We start from the raw sequence: 18,565 nt of genomic DNA, 5'->3' as shown, positions 1-18,565 counted from the left end.
TCTTGTGCACAGAGGTGTCATGGTAAAGGGAATAATGGGACTGATTACTCAGATGCCCAGTGCTTTGGGGGGGGCTCAAAAAGCCTTAAATGAAAAGGGTTTTTTTGTTGTTGTAGTTTTTTGCAAGTATTTATTTTTAAGTAACTGGTGCCATGACAAAATTACGAAGGTACAACATCACGTCTCCCCCCAAGAAAGTGAAATCCGTGTTCCAAAAGAGAAAGGAAAGAGAAAGAAAGCAAAATGATTTTGTAAGATGAACATTTTAAAAGAGACTGCTTATGCATAGGCCCCTGAATTTGGTCCTTTGCCCCTACTTGTGCATCACTTTATACAGGTTTCCTCAAATGTTAACCATCACATATTTGGTGTCTCCTGAATTTCTATTAGATTTTTAAAGGCTCTTTGTGTTGTGTTGGCTGCTTCATTGAGGTTAAAGGGGTTAAAGCTGATTTAATGGTTCTCAACCTTTTTTGTGTCAAGGACCCCTACATTGATACACATTCGGTCAGGGACTTCCATCTGAAAAGATTTTGGTTGCTAGACATGATTAAGATTCAGGTTCAGGTTCCTTTATTTGGTTTGCAGTATAAAGTTCATGGTATCCATTTAACACAGTTTTCAGACACCACAGACAACATACAGGATAAAACATGACAAGATGATGAAAGATAAAACAATTGAAGTGCCCCAGTGCTAATCAAAATGTTAAATATGTAGTAAATACCAATAAAACAATAAACTGCAAACCATAAATAAAAACTACAAATAAAGAAATCACAACTACAAGCAAGAAATCTGTAGTTGTCAGCTACCATGATAACTGTGGACGAGGTGAAACCTCTGATCAGAAGAGTCACTCTTATGACTTGAACTGACATTGGGCTCTATAGTGAATTAAATACAGAAAATAAATTATTCCACATTTTTTGGGGGACCCCAGGAACTCTGGATAAGACCCATTGCTCTAATCATATATACATAATGGATCAAATAACTTGGTGTAATGTGTAAAGATTTACTTTTAGTGACAAACCCACAGAGAGTTGATCGCCTGACTGCAGTTTCCCTCAGCCCACAGAATGTTTTAGCATCCTTCAGCTCATTGTTTTGGTTTGAGGGCGCACAACTTTGGTGTTTTGATTGACTCTCTGCTCTTGTCAGTGTTGTTTCAAGACACAGCAAGAAGCTGTTTTCAATGAGAAAAGCCCTAATAAACTGTATGTACGCTACCTGAAAGAGCCTGCACAGGTCTGATTATCAAGACCCGAACCAGCACCGAAATTTGCAGTAATGCACCCAGCAGACCACTCACACATATGACCAGTAAGTTACAACCAGTTAACACAAGATCTGAGGCCCACCTGAAACGGCAAATCCTATAATAACCATGCTTTGTTTCAAATAATTTGGTTAGGCAGCACTTTTAAAGTGATCGTTTTGTGCTATTTCATACATGCACAACTAAGAAGGAAATTCCATTTAAATGCATATTTTTTGCTTATTCTCATAATATCTAGCAGCACATTTCCACAGTTTAAGTGCCTGTTAGTCAGGATGTGATCTGCAGCAGAGCCACAGGAGCTCAGCTCCTCTTAGTAAGACATGAGCTCCCCTGAAAACATGATTTGTGAAATTTGGGTCTCTAAAATATTGACAATAAGCCTTTTTTCAATGCAGTTTCAATTTTACTCAATCTTCATCATCATGGATCATATATAAAATTAGGATTTTATAAATGTATGATTCATGCATAAGGGTGAGTCATCAATATTTAACTTTGACAAAGATACTTGGATGCATACTATTATTGCCAACAATGCATCACCATCAAAGCGTGGCAGCTCAATATGATAAACACAAATTAACCCAAAGATCTTTTACATATCAAATGTGTTGATGTAAAGCAAGTAGGCCGACATACTGGCAGCTATGAATGCTTCTTCGCAGCAAGAGTCACAATCAGACCTTTCCTCAAGGCATGCATTCCTCCAAAAACCAAAGTGAGCTCCCCAAAAGCCATGGTATACTTTGCATGCTTCTGTTATTGACACACCTGATTGAAGCAGATTTTATATTCTATATAGCACAGAAGACCAGCTGACACACAACTGCAGCACATCTGAAGTGATCATTTTAGGCCATCTCATACACGTAAAACTAAGATAATCTCATTTAAAACCAATGTTATTCAGGAATTACATTTGAATGAGTATTTTTTGCTTAATCTCATAATATTTAGATACATCTCCACAGTTTAACATGCCTGTTAGTAACGCAACTATCTGAAGCAGCTCTCATATTCCAGCTTGAACACGAGCCAGACCCAACACACAAAGTGAACAGTCAGAGGATTACAACATAAAATCTTTATTATTGTTTTCATTTAATTTTTTTAATATATTTATGATCCAACGTTGTCAATCTGACTGGCATGTTCTTTTACTTAGCCATAGCTGACACGGGAAATAAAATTAAGACAAAATATCACCCATGAATCACCTTTTTTGCAGGACTACCAGGCTACCAGCTCAGCAGCAAACAGCCGACATATTTAGAGCCAGATATTTCCCTCAAGAGGAAAGGAGAACAAAACTAAAAGTAAAAGCTAGAGTTAAAAGAAAAAAATCAACAGATGTTTAAAAACATGTCGCCAGGTTAACGCTTATGTTACTTCGCATCTGCCAGATATGTAAATAATGTTTGTCATTAAGTTGGTCATATCGACCTTTTGACGTCATACTACTGTATGTCAGTTTTGTGTTCACAGATCATTTTTGCTGCCCCCAAGTGGCCCAAAAAATATTTTATTAAGTGGTCGTGTGTACATGCAGTGTTGGGCAGGTGACTTTTTTAAATGTAATAGGATACAGATTACCAGTTAATCTGTTAAAAATATAAAAAGTTACATAAGTATTTTAATAACTTCAAAGAATATAACTTATTACATTTGATTACTTTTTGATTGCTTTTCTGACAAATGTTTAAACAGGGCAATAAAGTGGAAAAGACCTAAAGACATAAGGTCATAAATATCAAATAACTTTCAGCAGTTTTGTTGACCTGCACCGAAAAAAAGGCTTTAAGCAACAGAATTAATGTTTAATTCAACATATAAACTTTTACTGAGAAGAATTTGTTTTGTATGTAACCTGTTTGTTTTACGGAGCTAAAAAAAAAAAAAACATTTTAAATAATAATTTTAATTTAATTACATATTTTTCACTAAACTGAAATTTTTCAAAATAATGGAAAAATACAAGAAAATAACCTGAAAATTAGCTGAAAGAAATGATAATAATAAATAAAAATAAAACAAAAATAATTAACAATAATTAATTTTAAAAAATAGTTATAGTTTTATGGACATTTTGCCTCTCCTTAAAAAAATTTAAAAACTTGGTCATTTTCTAGGTCATTTTCCTGTCACCTTTTCCTTATTTCTTGCTGTTTGCAGGGCATCTCTTGCCAAGTAGGTAATTGCATTTTTGTTTTTCCAAAGTTTTTAAAAGAAACCAACCTAATTTTCTCTGGTTTTGAAGGTTTTACAGCTTGTGAAAGAAGTCTGAACACAGCCCAAGAAACAGCTGATATCTGACCAGGTTTCACCTCAGAATAACAGGACAAAAAAAGACATCATACACGTTACTTTATCCCCCCTAAAATCCTTACAGCATCCTTTTGTTTGTCCTTTTCTTGTCCATTCTTCACTTCCTCTATTATCCACGCGTGTGTTAACAGTCTGTGCTGGAGCTCCGTGTGGTTGTGCCTCTCCTTCCTTCATGTGCTCCAGCAGCTGTGCAGCTATTTTGGCTCTCTAGCATGACTTGTCTGAAGCTCTTTTCATGCACTGGTTGTCACCCTGCAAAGAGAGGTAATTTGATGGCTGTTTAAACAGCAAATTGGTCCTCAGCTTTTCCCAACAGGCCAATAAGTTCAGCATACAATTACATTTTAAGTCTTTATCTGTCTGTCTCCTCCGCTTTAATCTCCGTCTCTGTGACCATCTTTAGATGGCCCAATTCCTTTTGAGTGGTCTTTGTAGACTCCAGACAGCTTCATTTAACTGTCTCTGTCAAAGCAGCATTTCCAAGGAGAGGGACGCAAAGACAGACTTCAAGTCAAGCTGTCTCTCTCACACATTACTCTGATGTTTATTTCATGTTTCCCCCTCCCAGAATGCATCACTCTTAAGCCCTGCAGCAGGTATGTCTCTGCAGGTTGCCTGTCCGTCCATCTCAGAAAAGATGGAGAGAAAAAAGAGAATTCAGAGGGTAAGTGGTGGTCAGTGAAACATAAACAACGTGAGAGATAAGATGACTGTTAATTAAAAGCATTAAAGGCCAAGAATTTACATTTAACAGAGACAAATTAACATTGCTGTCTGCCTGAGAGAGAGCGGTAAATAAATCAAGGGTAATGTGCTAACTGATACAGAAAATCTGTCTTTACAAGTTAAAGGATTTGTTTGATATCTGGGGAAATATCCTCATTTGCTTTTTTGCCAAAAGTTAGATGAGAAGATCGATACCAGTCTGTCTGTTTGGTGAAAACGAAGCCGCCGCCAGCAGCTGGTTAGCTTAGTTTAACATAAATAAGACTGAAGGCAGAAACTTCACAGTTTTGACTCCAGCACTAGGTCAAGACAAAAGTACTTTTACACCGTGGTTTTGCACAGATTAAACATACTAAATAAAAAGTGTAAAGTACACATCTTTAAAGGCCCAAACTTACATATATTTAAGGGGCGAGGCAGTTTGAGTGACAGGCTGCCTGAAAGGCGTCACTACAGGCCGTGTGTCAGACCCACCCTCGCTCCTCCACAGCTCCAGCCTCTTGTCTAAATACGGTCAGTTCTGACTCCAAAAAACCAAGATGGCAACGGCCAAAATGCTGACATAAAGGCTTGAAAATGGGACTCCACAAACTGTTGGGTGACGTCACAGTTGTCTATGCTGTTTCCCCAGGTCTGTTTGGAGGATTAGGGTTTGTGTGAATGAACACTAGTATGTATGTTTTTGGACGCACTGAGCTGTAATTATCACATTACGTGAAAACTTCATCCGCCCTTATATATACATAATATAATATAATATAATATAATATACTGTACTGTACTATATTATATTATTTATACCTAGAAAGGTGAAAGCCTATACTAACACTTACATTGATGTTACAGGGCTGTTTTGGTCGCTATCCACCATTGCCTATTGTGAACACTGTTACTGACCACGTTGCATTATGGGATTATTTATGCGGGTGTCCAGCTATCACATACAGTAGTATTTACTGCGAAAAAGTATGCAATTATCGTACTAGTGGTTTCATACAAAGGTTGCAGACACATTAAAAAAAAAAAAATCTCACATACTTTTAAGCATACTGATTAGCCTGTTGCTATGGAATTTGGGACGCAGCACCAGTCAGATGCAACAATGTGGTGAGATAACTTCACTTCTATCTTGGTCGCTATCACTCGCGTGCAGCAAAGAAAATCATTAAAATAAAATGGCTTGCACTGAAATCCTGCGAGACTATCTCATGTCACTGAAAGGAACGTAAAGGTATGTATCTTCATTGTGTCCGTAATCTGTGATAATACTGAGGGGGCATTGCGGTTGCCATGGCAGCCATGCATCGCTCCAGCCTACAGTGACAGAGATATAAGGTGAACCCGTTCTAGCTGAGCCGACCAGGTAAACGCTGCTTTCATACACAACATAACTCATCCTTCCCTAAGCCGGGTCTCTGGGGAGATGGAGAGAAGATAATAAAGAAGAGAAATGAATGGAGTGACAAAGGGGGAGAAAAGAGGGGGAGGAAGGCAAGATAGCTCTGAAGACAGAGAGTTATGATGGAGAGGGGAGTGAGTGAGATGAGTAGACTGAAGCCTCTTGTTTTGAGAATGCCTCCATCCATGTCCAGAATTGTCACAAGTCCCACTGTGGACGACAGCCAAAGTGCAGAGCTGTGTCATCGCTGCTCCAAAGAAATGAACCCCCATTTCTCATCATCCTCCTATTTTCCTCCGTGTGTCTCCCTGCACTGTGCCCTCTCATCTTTCCCAAAGTCATTATGAGCCTTGTGTCTCTTCCCCCTGAAGATTGATGCTGCTTCGCTCTGAAAATACTGATGATTGTCCAGCCTTCCAGCAAATGTAAATGTGTCCTAGAAGTGCCTCATCCTTTGACTTTGAAGGTGTAAGATTCAGGGGGATGTAGTGGCATCTTGCGGTGAGGATAGCAGACTGAAACACTGCAACCAGCTGAAACTTGTCCAGGTTATAATCCCTTCAGTGTTTATTGTTCTGGAGGTTTTTACCTGGTGCTGAATTATCCACAGGGGTCTCTTTCACTACAAAACAAATGAACCAGATGATTTAAACTATTAAAAACTCTCAAATAAAATCAGTTTTCCTTTAAAAATCAGTGTTTCTTTGACACAGTTTGGCTGGTTGGAGACTGGCTGCTAGCCCAGCACCTGCTAATGTGCTTACCTTTTTTTCTCTTCTAAGATTCAGACATTTAGGAGGTTTTTTGTTTTTTTTTACCAGGAGTGAAATAATCTGCAGAGGTCTGCTCCTCTCCAAAACAAAAGGACTTTGGAGTGAGGGAAGGTGGGTGCTGAGCGTGCTGCAGCACCCACTGTTGACAAGGAGTGGAACATCCCATTCTGTAAATAGTTGGCTATTTACCAAAACTAATGGATTATCTAATCTTTTGTTTTAAATTGTGAACAGCATATGATGGTGTGCCTGTAAGGAAATACATGAAATGTTTAAAATGTACGATTTAATTAATTTCTCCAATCAGATGTGACAAGGTCTTCATTACAGGGTCGAGGTCATCCATGGGTCAGCCAAACTTAGGGAGGGATCTGAAGTACCAGGAGCCAATTAATAGCAATAACTTGCTGAGAAAGTCCAGAAGAATATCAGGATCATTTTTTTAGCTCTGTATAATATCTTGAATATGTGGGACTTCCACTGTGGGGGCATGTCCATCAGGAGGGAGTGTAGTAATGGCAGCTAACACTAATGGTGAGGCAGCCGAAGAGCGTAGCGAATGTTGTGGTTTGCCCACTATATGTGAGTATCTTCAGCGAAGAGACAACTTTTTGTCACCAATAAAATTAAATATAACAAATTTCGGCACCTGCAGTCCAGAGAGAAACAGTGTCTGAGGGGCTTCCAATGCAGGTGCATCTGAGCAGTGTCCCTTTAGCTCCTGTGAGCTATGTATGTATATATATATATAATGTGCTGAACCCTCCAGTGAAAATATGTTCCTGTGTGCATTATTTAAACCAGGTGTTTTAAACCACTAAAAAATCACTGTATAAAACAGTTTCAGATTTTTAAAAACTGTGTTTTTCCAACTCTGGTCTTCACTGAGGGGCTGCTAAATACTTTGGCTCTTGATAGGGCTCTTTGCTTTTTCGTGGTGGCCAGAGTTTATTTTGTCCATTCTGGGCTACTGTAGAAATATAGCAACACACATGGTCATTTTCATAGACTAGGACCCGCTACCTACGTAGATATAACAGCTCATTCAAAGGTAACATTTTCAGGTGATTACACACAAAGGAATGTGTGTTTCTGCCACTACATCCTCCAAAATCCCAAACATCTGACCTTTAACAGGGGATTGAAGAGGAAGCCAACCTGAGTTCAACCTGGGGCATTCATGTGAGCGTACCAGCAGTTTTGAATATTTTCTGCTCTGTGTGTCGTCCTCAGCAGAACTCATGTACACCGTGGAGCTGGCAGGAGGGCTGGGAGCGATCCTCCTGCTACTCATCTTCCTCATCTCCCTTTACAAATGCTACAAGATCGAGCTGATGCTTTTCTATAGGAGGCACTTTGGCAGCGAGGATGTGGATGGAGGTAAAGAAACAAATTCTCCCTGTTTTTTCCTAAAGACCTCAAACTTATTCTTTCTTCACCAGGCTTTTCTTTTCCAAAATTTGAAGCAGAGATGGTTGTGTATGTGCCTGTTTAGGGTTAATTAATGGTGAAATGTGACTCACTGCACATAAGTATGAATTTGAGGTACTTGTACTTAACTTGAATGTTTTATTTTCATGCTGCTTTATACTTTTACTCTGCCAAATTTCAGAGAGAAATATTGTACTTTTTACTGCAATACATTTCTCTGACGGCTTTAGTTACTTTTGAAATTTTTGCATAAAAACATAAGAAAGGTTTATGAAACATGATGGTTGATATTCATTTTATTACCAAACAGTTAATACAAGTACAGCTGCAACAATAAGTTAAGTTGATTAACTGCCAACTATTTTGATAAACATTTAAGTCTTTTTCCTTTATTTTTGAGTTTTGTGGAGGAGGATGTTATTTTCAGTTTTGTTTATGATTTTGAGTTTTTTGGGATATTTCTTCTACTTTTTATGGGTAATTTTTAGATGTTTTTTTCCTTATGAAGTTTGGGGTGGGTTTTTTTGTTTTATAGTTAGATTTTTTGGGGGATGTTCCTTTTTTAATAATTCTGAGATTTGGGGTGTTTTTTATTTTATTTTATCTTTTTTTTTTCCTTTTTTTTAAATTTTTTAATTTTTTTAGGTGTGTTCATTTTTAATGATTTTTTTTTTGTTGTTGTTTTTTTTTTACTCCGCTCAGTACTTTTACTTATAACTACATTTTCCTGATTATACTTACTTACTTTTACTTACATACCTTTCTCAATGCTTTACTTGTAACAGAGTATTTTCACAGGGTGATATTTGTACTTTTGAAGTAAGTAAAGTATCTGAATACTTCTTCCACCACTGGTAAATCAATCTGTTTGTTTACCCATGTGCATGAGATTTAATGTGTGTGTGCTGTCAGAGCCTCTATCCATAACAGACTCCCTGCTAGATACAAATGTCGTCTCCTATCTCAGTGACAGCAGCCCATTTCCTCTCTCTCTCTCGACTGTTGGTGTGGAGGTGCACGTGACTGTATATTCCTGCATCAGCTGCATAGGGAAGAGAGGAGACAGATTTTCAATTTGTTGCCCATTTAAAAAGAGATCAGTCTCAATATGTCATGGAATGATGCCCACCCTCTGCTGTCGAAGGCCAGATAGCAGGACACGGGGACCGGGCAGGCTCCAAGCTCCTTCCCTGAGCAGCACATAGGGGCGTAAACAGCCTGAAATTGGAGGGCAACTTTCTGTTTTCTCTACAGAACAGAGTTAACTTTTGCTTCAGTTAACGATTCATCTGTTGGTGTCCCACTATCTTCCCTTTTCGCTTTGACTCTTTCTGCTCTCTCCTCAAAAATTCTGGAAACTCATTTTTGAATCATTGGCTTGTTTCTACAGTAGCATGCATTATCTATTACACGCTGTTTTGTTGACTCAAACTTCCACATGATTAAGTCATACCGTCAGGGACCCGCGGATACAAGCTGTTTTTGATTCTTCTAAGATTGCTAGGTGGTTAATTTGAGGTTGGTTGCTAATTTGAAAGCCATTATTTGATGTATGGATCCGATTGAGCGCAGCCCTGGCCTTTCCAGTGAGATTCAAAGCTACGTATGCTCCTCAAAGAGTTTGTGAAAAAGCCCCTCTTCCCTTTTTGGCTGGCCCACAATCCGGTTTCTACAGAGCATAATGACTAGGACTCACTGAACATGTCACCAGTGGTGCTTTTTTCCCCTGTCTTCTATTTTCTGCCTTCTCAGTTCTTCCCACTGTCTTCTGGGAAATCATTTCGAGGTGGGGAATAGGGTATTGCCTGCATCTTGATCTTGATATTTTTGTATCTACCCCAATTTATTTCTCCTCCACTATTTGGCCAATGATATATGGACGCCTGTGTCCAAATACTTGTGCGTGGCTGGGTTTTGTTTTTTTCTAAGGGCATTTTGTTCCAATTAAAGATGCTAAAGTGTGATTTGGAAAAGTATTTTTTCCTGTTTCAGTATGACAAAGCTTTTGTGCAAACAGCGAGATCTAGAAAGAAATGGTGAACTTGATGAACTGGATTGGCTGTATCTCCTAACATCAGTGGCCGACTTCACTAACACTCTTCAGAATCAGAGCAGATCCGTGAATCTAGGTTCTGTGTAAAGCCCTCCCATTAGAATAGAGACTGTTACAGGAGCATTTTATAGAAAATATACAAGTGATTGAAATATCAGATATTTGGTGTTTTACTAAAAGCAAACTGCGGCTGGTGCGGGACAGATGATGTAAACCGATGCAGTGAAGTACAAATGCTATGATTGCTTTATCTTGTATGAATGTAAGTTCTGTTGTGGTGTTAAGTCAGACTCTAGACTGCATTATATTTACAGCAATGCAGCACATTCAATTAAAAAACAATGACCATTTTTAAAAGTTGCACTTATTCCTCGTCTGGCTTCTGCATATTTCTTCTTTAAGTAATTTGTATAATCTTTGAGGAAATAACCATGACATACTAAATGCAATACAGGCATTTTCATTTTGTGTGCTGTGCAGATAAGATTCTAAGCCCAAAATTATTAACATAGTGTTTTGTCTTAAAGGCGTACCTCACCCATATATGCCCAATTACTCACCCTGTGTTACAATGAATTCATGAGGAATACTTAGTTGAGTAGTGATGAGCAAAGAAATCAAAAACGGGAAAAATCTTGATTAATTGAAGTAAAAGGGGTCCGCATTTAACATCAGAAAAATTAGGTCAAAACAGCTGTTTAAAAACTCTCATGCCGTGCAATATGATCCAAGTCTCATTTATAAAGTCATATGCTCGGTACTTCCCAAACAGACAGCTCTTTCCAACAGGTAACTAAACTAAAAGTCAAACTTATCATTGTTCTTTTCACAGCCAAACTCCATTGACAAAACCAGTAATTTTACCTCGCTGAACACGGGAGCTGCTGGTTTACTGCTGCGTCATTGATAGTATGTATTACTGTGTGATTTTGGTGTTTTGAGGGTTTGTTTTGGATTCACCAAAGTCACACAATAACACAAACTAACTGATCAGGGCAGCGGCAGACCAGCAGCTGCCGTGTTCAGTGAGGTAAAATGACTGTTATTGTCAGTAAAGTCTAAGGTTATTAGATAAGATTCACTTTTATTTCAGTTCCCCATCGGGAAGGACTGTCTGTTTGGGAGGTGGATTGTCCTGCACGAGCTGTAGTTTGTAGAGTTTGTAAACGGATGTATTACATAGTTTTGCTGTTGTTAAACATGGACCCCTTCAATTCAGTTTGACTTCAATTCATCAAAAATTAACTTTGGATTTTTCGTTCACCAAAAGCATATGAGGAAAACAAGCTTTTCTTCAAGCTTTAAATTTACGTAGCACAGGGTGAGTAACTGATGTACAAATGGTTATATAGGGCATTTATAGTATTCCTTTAAGAGGTTTGTAATTGAAACTGCTGTGAAAGTTGAGCCAAAGCTATTATAAATTGTTATAAAACCAGCATAGGTGTTTTTAATCAAATATGGATGAAGTGTTTAGGTGTCCATACTTTTGTCCATCTAGCATATGTGTATACACGCTTTCAAATTGTGCCATTTGTGCAGGACTTAAAGGTATTTAGCGCAGCTCTCATGAGCCACTCTCCATTGTTTCTCTCTGTTTTTTAGAAAATAAAGACTACGATGCGTACCTGTCCTACACCAAAGTGGACCCTGACCAGTGGAGTCAGGAGACCAGGGAGGAGGAACGCTTTGCCCTGGAGATCCTCCCCGATGTCCTGGAGAAACATTACGGCTACAAACTCTTCATCCCAGATCGAGACCTCATTCCAACAGGAAGTAAGCCCGGTGACTGTCAGTGTTTACGCGCTTGCACATAAATGTTCATGTGTCATATTGTATTGGAGCGAGAGGGCACTCACAGTTGCTCGTGTATTATAGTTGCTGCAATGTTTGGCAGATTTGTTAAACTTTCTCATTCAGTAGCACGGACCATGCCACAACAACATGAGTTTAAAGGTTCAGTGAAATGAGGAAGTATTGGATGTTGAGGATGGATGTGAGGAAAGGGACGAGCGTACAAGAGGAAGTTGTCTGTTTAGGCCATTCTGGGGGGCATTCATGCCACACACTAATAGGGTCATAAACTCTGCACCCCAGTGAAATTTCAGGATGGTATAAAGGTATTAAAAATTAGATATCACTCAAGCCTAGTGCAAGTGCATGCACAGTGGATCATACGTCTTTAAACAAAATATTTCACAAATCTGACCACACAGATGACAGGCCAACCTCACCATTTATGTGCTGCCGTGCATTATTGGTCCTTTTTTGTCTCTACTGCAACATGTGCATATTCAACAAGATTGGATGAAGGAAAACAATAAAAATGAACATTTCCGCCATTTCAGCTATGGCGTTTCTGTCCATACATGAACACATGCATCCCTTGACTTTGAACACTAGGGGTGTACGCCATATACATATGGAAATTTAAACACAAACCAAACCACCAGAGTAGAGTAAATGCTAGGCTTAAACGCAGAAACAGAGCGCCCAAGGGATGACATTTTTCAACAAGCCGACGCAGAAGTCAACATTGTCCTGGTTCCTATGTCAAAAAGCTTTCAGGGTTTTCCATTGGATTTTAGATCACTGCAGAAGACGAGCTCTGTGGCAAACAAATGTTTATGATACGCACACGTTTTGTTCAGCAAGATAATCTTCACAAATGAGCACCACTTTTAGGGTTTTTGAAGCCTAGATGTGATCGCCAGAAGTGAAAAGCTAAAGTTAGGCAATAAATGAACGACACGACACGACGATGATATTCTGTAGTCTCCTTTAGCCTCTTGTTAGCATTTGTCTATTTAAAAACACATAAAAGCTTCAAAGTAGTGGCGTTTTCACCAATATATATTTCATGTCATAGACCAAAATGTGAGAGTCTCTTAAGCTGGATCTTGTTTTAGTTTTCTAACCAACAAACCCATTGACTCTGCGACAAGGGAACAAGGTGCTGGAATTCTAACAAATTTCCAGGTTTTTTTCCATTACTGGGGCTCTCTATAGTTATGCATTATAAAACGAAAACGTACGAGTGTGGATGTGGCTTCGGTAAGAGTGGACCGAGGATTGTGGCAGATGTGTGAAGTATCAGGGCTGACAGGAAAGGAGAGTCGCTTTCAAACGCGATTGATCTGCAGCTCAAGATCAATGTTGTTTCTTTGGTGCTGTCAAAGTTAGCATTATTTTAACTTTTTGGCTTGACACAAGCATGCAGTTAACTCTGTCGTCTAGAAAACAGACTAAAGAGCAGATTAGGATCAGTTAAACAGGTGTAAGTGGGCTTGATTGAGTGTGGTTGAGACACGGCCCGGCTCCCTTAATCAAGTTAACTTCATGAGTTTGAAGTGTTTGTTTGTTGTGTAGTGTGTCTTCTGTGTTGTTTTTCACTGTCACTGTCTTGTGTTTCAATGTTTTGTGCTGTATGGGCAGATTCAGAGTGCATGCACACTCATTACTAATTAGTGGATGACTATTTCAAAGAAGAAAAAGGAAATATTCAGTCAATACAATACAATCGGCAAGAAGCCGTTTTCTTGTATCCTCTCAAACCTCTCTGGATAAAAGCAGAAGATCATAGTATTTCACATCAGCTATTCTTATACTATGTACTACAGGCATGGGAATATACAGTGTGCACCAGGAGCTGATATCTTGAACAAATTTATCATCCTCCCTGGTTTTCATCCATGCATTAATAAGTCCATGAAAATTCTGTCTGAACATATTCTCATGCGTGTTAACTCTGCTCAGTAGTCCGTCTGTGCCAGTGGTACACAGCGTGCTCTAGTTAGTAGTAATGCTGTGTGTTTGTACTGTAGGCTTCATGTGGAACAGATAAAACACAAACACGTCCTAGTTGGTCCAGACAGAATTAAACATCAGTGAGAAATGTGTGAAAGCTCTGAGCCCTGCCGCCTCTTCCCTTTAATCAAAAGAAAATTGCTGCCAGCATCAGTGCCAAGCAAACTCATTGTAGATGAATGTCCAATCAAGGAAACATGGTATGTGATTAATCATATGTGAAATAAAAAAGATGAGTTGAGAGGAGATGCGGCCACTTTTTACGACTATGTTGAGCATGTTTCTGTGTCTGTGCTGTGTTCTGCCTGTGACCTAAATGTTAAAATGTTTATGTTTAGGTCTCACCAATGAGCATTACCAGGACGAAACACGACTCTTTGGAGGTACTTGCCCTCAGTCTTTTTCCTCTTGTATCAGCTGCTGTCATTTACCTGCTCCTAGGAAATTTCAAAGAGACGCTTAGAGTGGCAGTGCTGTGTGATCTGAAACACCAGGACAAGTTCAACAGACAGCGACTCAGCCTAATCCTGTAGACTGTGCAGCTTTATCAATCATCGCCCCCCATCTAGAGCCATTTAGTACAGCGCTTAGCTTTGTCTGTGGGTCTGACCTCCAGAGTTTTGATTAAAATGCATACTTTAAACTGCACCAGAGGAACTGGGCTGGTGAAAAAATGTTCAAACCAGTTTGATATTCAGCCTAACATCGGACCGATATACTGAATTTTGCCACTAGGGGTCACACTTGACTAAGCAGCTGCACCCTAGAGGAATATAATGACAGAATGTAACAAAAATATACAAGCGTCCGACTATCACATTGCATTGCGTTATATCAGAGCTCGCTGTCTACACTGAATCCATTCAGTATGCACTTCAGTCAAGTCACGTTAAAAAATAAATAAATATATGGGAGGGATCAGACTGGATACGTAAACACTTCTGCGTTGGTACTTTTTTTAAACAGAAAACAGATTTTATACTTTGATATTTACTGGAAATGACATAGAACATACAAGGTTTGCACGATGTGCATGAAGTGCTTAGAGTGCTTGAATTTTGAGGAGGAAAAGACCAAGTACTGGAATACTTTGAAAATAGCCCCTTTTCATTAAAAGGTCCTTCAAATTTTAATGAACCACATAAAGCGCTGTCATATTTTGACCAAAGTTTTGTTCATTAAGCCATTATAATTGCTGCTCTGAATCAGATATTGCTTCTTTTTTTTCTAATTCTGATGCATCACCGTCTCGGTCTCCTCCGTCCAACATCGCTTACTTTTACTTAACCTGAAGAGCCAGCTTTTCACCACGATTTGTTTTTCTCTCTTCAGCGGTGCACTGACCTTATAGCTTCGCCACGAATTTAAAGTGAATCTTTAATATCAGGATTTTTAAAGTTATGGCTAAAAAGAATATGATAGGTAACCCTTCACTTAAAAGAGAAATATTGATCACATCGTTTATTAACAATAGAAAATACGTTTTTAGGAGGTGTCGTATAGATAATTCCTCGTTTCAACTTCATGAATCAGCTTTCCTCGTCCACTGCGGAGCTTTCAAAGCAAGCAGCAGATATAAATGTAGACAGGGCTTCTGACAAAAGTTGAGCTTCAAATGGCGCACTGCATTCCTCTTTCATTGGCTTCAAATCCAAAATGTTGGCATATTGGTGCAATTTTAGTTCTCTTGAGAGATTATCTCTGCTATGTCTTGTCTCGCCAACCCGAAACACACAAGAACTTTTTAATAAATAAACATAACCTCCCCCTTCGCAGCACAAATGAAATGTCATCACCTTCATGTTGTCAGTGCTCGGCTCGGCAGTAAATTGCACTTTGTCGGTTAGAAACTAGTAGCTGTTTGTCTGTTTATAAACACAACATTTTGTTAATAATGTTGTCATATAAGCTGGATTTAGCACCATGACATCTTAGGCACAGGCTGCTGATGCCAGCTACTTTTTCATTTGCCAGCATCTGTCACATTGATAAATGCCGGTTGAGCCAGTTTATATAAAATCAAACCAGTTTAAGCTTGTACACCAGAACAGACCAGCAAAACCAGCAAAACTGACCCAACTCTATGCACCGGAACAAAAACATATTTATTCAGCTGAACAGAGACAGATAGATTAGATATATATCTAACAGTAATAATAATAATCTTTATGTATGTAGCACTTTTCAAGATAAAGCACAAAGTGCCTCCCAAATAAAAAGGTTTACAGATTAAAATAAATAATCTCCACACACATATACAGTGTCTGTTGTTCGCTACAGACGATAAACTGCGGACTAACATGAGTATTATTTGACCAGATACTGGAGGTGGACAGCATAATAGCCACCCTCACTGTCTTGTGTTTTGTGTCTGATGCTGTGTGTTCATCCATCATTACGTGTTGTGCCCCTGTCCTCACTAAATCATAAGCTCAAAACACTGAATGTACATACTCAGCTGTTTTGCCGCTCTTATTTTCTCATGCATGTTTGTTCTTTTCTTTCTTCGCTTCTTGTTTCCTGCAGCTTACATCGAGGACGTGGCACGCTGTGTGGACCAGAGCAAGCGCCTCATTATAGTGATGACACCCAACTATGTGGTGCGGCGAGGCTGGAGCATCTTTGAGCTGGAGACGCGGCTGCGCAACATGCTGGTGACTGGAGAGATCAAAGTCATCCTGATCGAGTGTGCCGAGTTGCGCGGCATCATGAACTACCAGGAGGTGGAGGCCCTCAAGCATACCATTAAAACCCTCACTGTCATCAAGTGGCGCGGCTCCAAGAGCAACAAGCTCAACTCCAAGTTCTGGAAGCAGCTGCAGTACGAGATGCCGTTCAGGCGCACAGAGCCCATGCTCACCCACGAGCCGGCGCTGGACGTCAGCGAGCAGGGCCCCTTCGGAGAGCTGCAGACCGTCTCCGCCATCTCCATGGCAGCGGCCACTTCCACCGCCATGGCGACCGCCCACCCCGAACTGCGCTCGTCTTTCCACAACACCTACCACACCACCATGAGGCAGAAACACTACTACCGCAGCTACGAGTATGACTTACCCCCAGGAGGGACCCTGCCACCTCTGTCCTCTCTGGGGAACCAGCACACCTACTGCAACATCCCACTGACACTGCTGAACGGACAGAGGCCGCCCGGGAAGAGCCGAGAGCACAGCCTGGAGGAGGCGCACGCTAACAACGCCATGCTCCCTCTGCTGCCGAGAGAAACCAGCATCTCCAGCGTCATCTGGTAATGATGAGCAGGCTCAGCATCGGCCAAAGGAAGATCAGTCGGAGCCAGATGTGGCGAGGCTCAGTCTGGTAGGAACAGTTTATGATCGTGAACGCGGCGAGAAGAGATTTGGACCCGTTTGGTTCCAACCGTTGTTAACTGGCGGCAAGTGATGGAGATACAGCAGGTTGGACTTCCCTTGTTTTTTTCAAGCGGACAGCGCCTCTTTTACAGAGGATGTTTTCTAAATGGAACTACAGGAGATAAAATTAAAACACTGTTTCATCCACGAGCGAGATACGGACTTGCAAGAACTCCACATTCAAGAACACTCTATGGCAATTGTGCACACATTCGCGCGTACACACACACACACACACACACACACACACACACACACACACACACAAATGTGCATACACACACAAACAAAAGGAAAACAGGGTCTTGTACATATATTTCAATTTATTTGTAGCATCAGTGTTTTCCTGTTTTGTTCTTTTGTTTGTTTTATTCAGTCATGTTTGTTGCCTTCTCTACTGTAGGACTTTGCTTTAACTTGTTATACAGAGTTGTATATTTTTTTCTCTTTTTAGTTTTCATTCTTATTTCAGTGCGCTTTTTTCTTTTTTTTTCTTCTTTTTTTTTTCTTTTGGAAAAGCCAGTATGTCATGTACCTGCGCTGTTGTTTTGTTTTTGTTTTTAAATCTTTGTGTAGTTTAAGAGAACATTTTTTAACACTTTTGAAATTTGCCTGGACATTTCAGGAGCTTCAAGGAGCTGAAACTTCTTTTTGTTTACCTGTAAAAGGTGTATCTAGTTTAAAAGGAAACTCTCTTTTAAAAAATCATAGAATATGCAAAAAGAAGGAGGAGCTGGCAAAAATATACCGTCCCGTGGGACCGCAAAGGAGGAGCGATTGGGGGGCAGTGCTAGTCCTCTCCAATCAGATCGACCGATAGACTGGCAGATCTCTCTCTAAAGCTTCATATTTTCTATTGAAACAAACAGCCTTGCTGTTTTAGAGTGATAGTGAAATGCCTCACCTTAAAAGGAAATCTGTAGATTATTTTAAAAAGAATTCTATTTTTATAACAGAAAAGAGTTTGCTTGAGAAGTCATACTTATTTGCATTTCATCGACCATAGGAAGGGGATTTGTGTATAAGTGTTATGCTGGTTTTGTACACTTGCAATGTGGTTCCTGGTTTGTCAAGAGGTTAAGGTGGCTTTTGAATCCCACATGAAAAAAAAATAATGTCCTCTACTGTTCTAGATTCAAAAGTAAAGCATTTTCAATGTTTCGGTTTTTAAACCATAATATTATTCCCATCCTGATAATTACTTTGGTTCATATGGATAGTTCATGTTTAAGGAAAGAAAAGAATACATTTGTGTTTTGAAAGACTTTTTAAATATATTTGAAGGTGTGATTTTTGAGTATGCATAGCAAATAGATATGTATTCTATATATAATATAGATATTTATATAAATATATAAACACGATTTTCACTTGGAAAGAAATGTCTATCTTTATAGA

At 39.4% G+C, this 18,565-nt stretch overlaps 1 protein-coding gene across 1 annotated transcript in view; it reads left to right on the top strand.

Moving 5' to 3' along the window:
- Positions 1 to 17,415, top strand: part of il1rapl1a (interleukin 1 receptor accessory protein-like 1a) — a 206,747-nt gene extending 189,332 nt beyond the window's left edge. Inside the window, exons 8-11 of the mRNA XM_042494889.1 lie at positions 7,742 to 7,888; positions 11,598 to 11,768; positions 14,138 to 14,182; positions 16,326 to 17,415. Coding sequence (XP_042350823.1) covers positions 7,742 to 7,888; positions 11,598 to 11,768; positions 14,138 to 14,182; positions 16,326 to 17,047 — 1,085 coding nt within the window. The 3' untranslated portion in view covers positions 17,048 to 17,415. The remainder of the gene's footprint in view (positions 1 to 7,741; positions 7,889 to 11,597; positions 11,769 to 14,137; positions 14,183 to 16,325) is intronic.
- Positions 17,416 to 18,565: the final 1,150 nt, after the last annotated feature.

This window comes from Plectropomus leopardus, chromosome 10 (genome assembly GCF_008729295.1).
Source record: "Plectropomus leopardus isolate mb chromosome 10, YSFRI_Pleo_2.0, whole genome shotgun sequence".
Classification (NCBI taxonomy): Eukaryota; Metazoa; Chordata; class Actinopteri; order Perciformes; family Serranidae; genus Plectropomus; species Plectropomus leopardus.
This window is presented reverse-complemented; position numbering and strand designations above follow the sequence as displayed.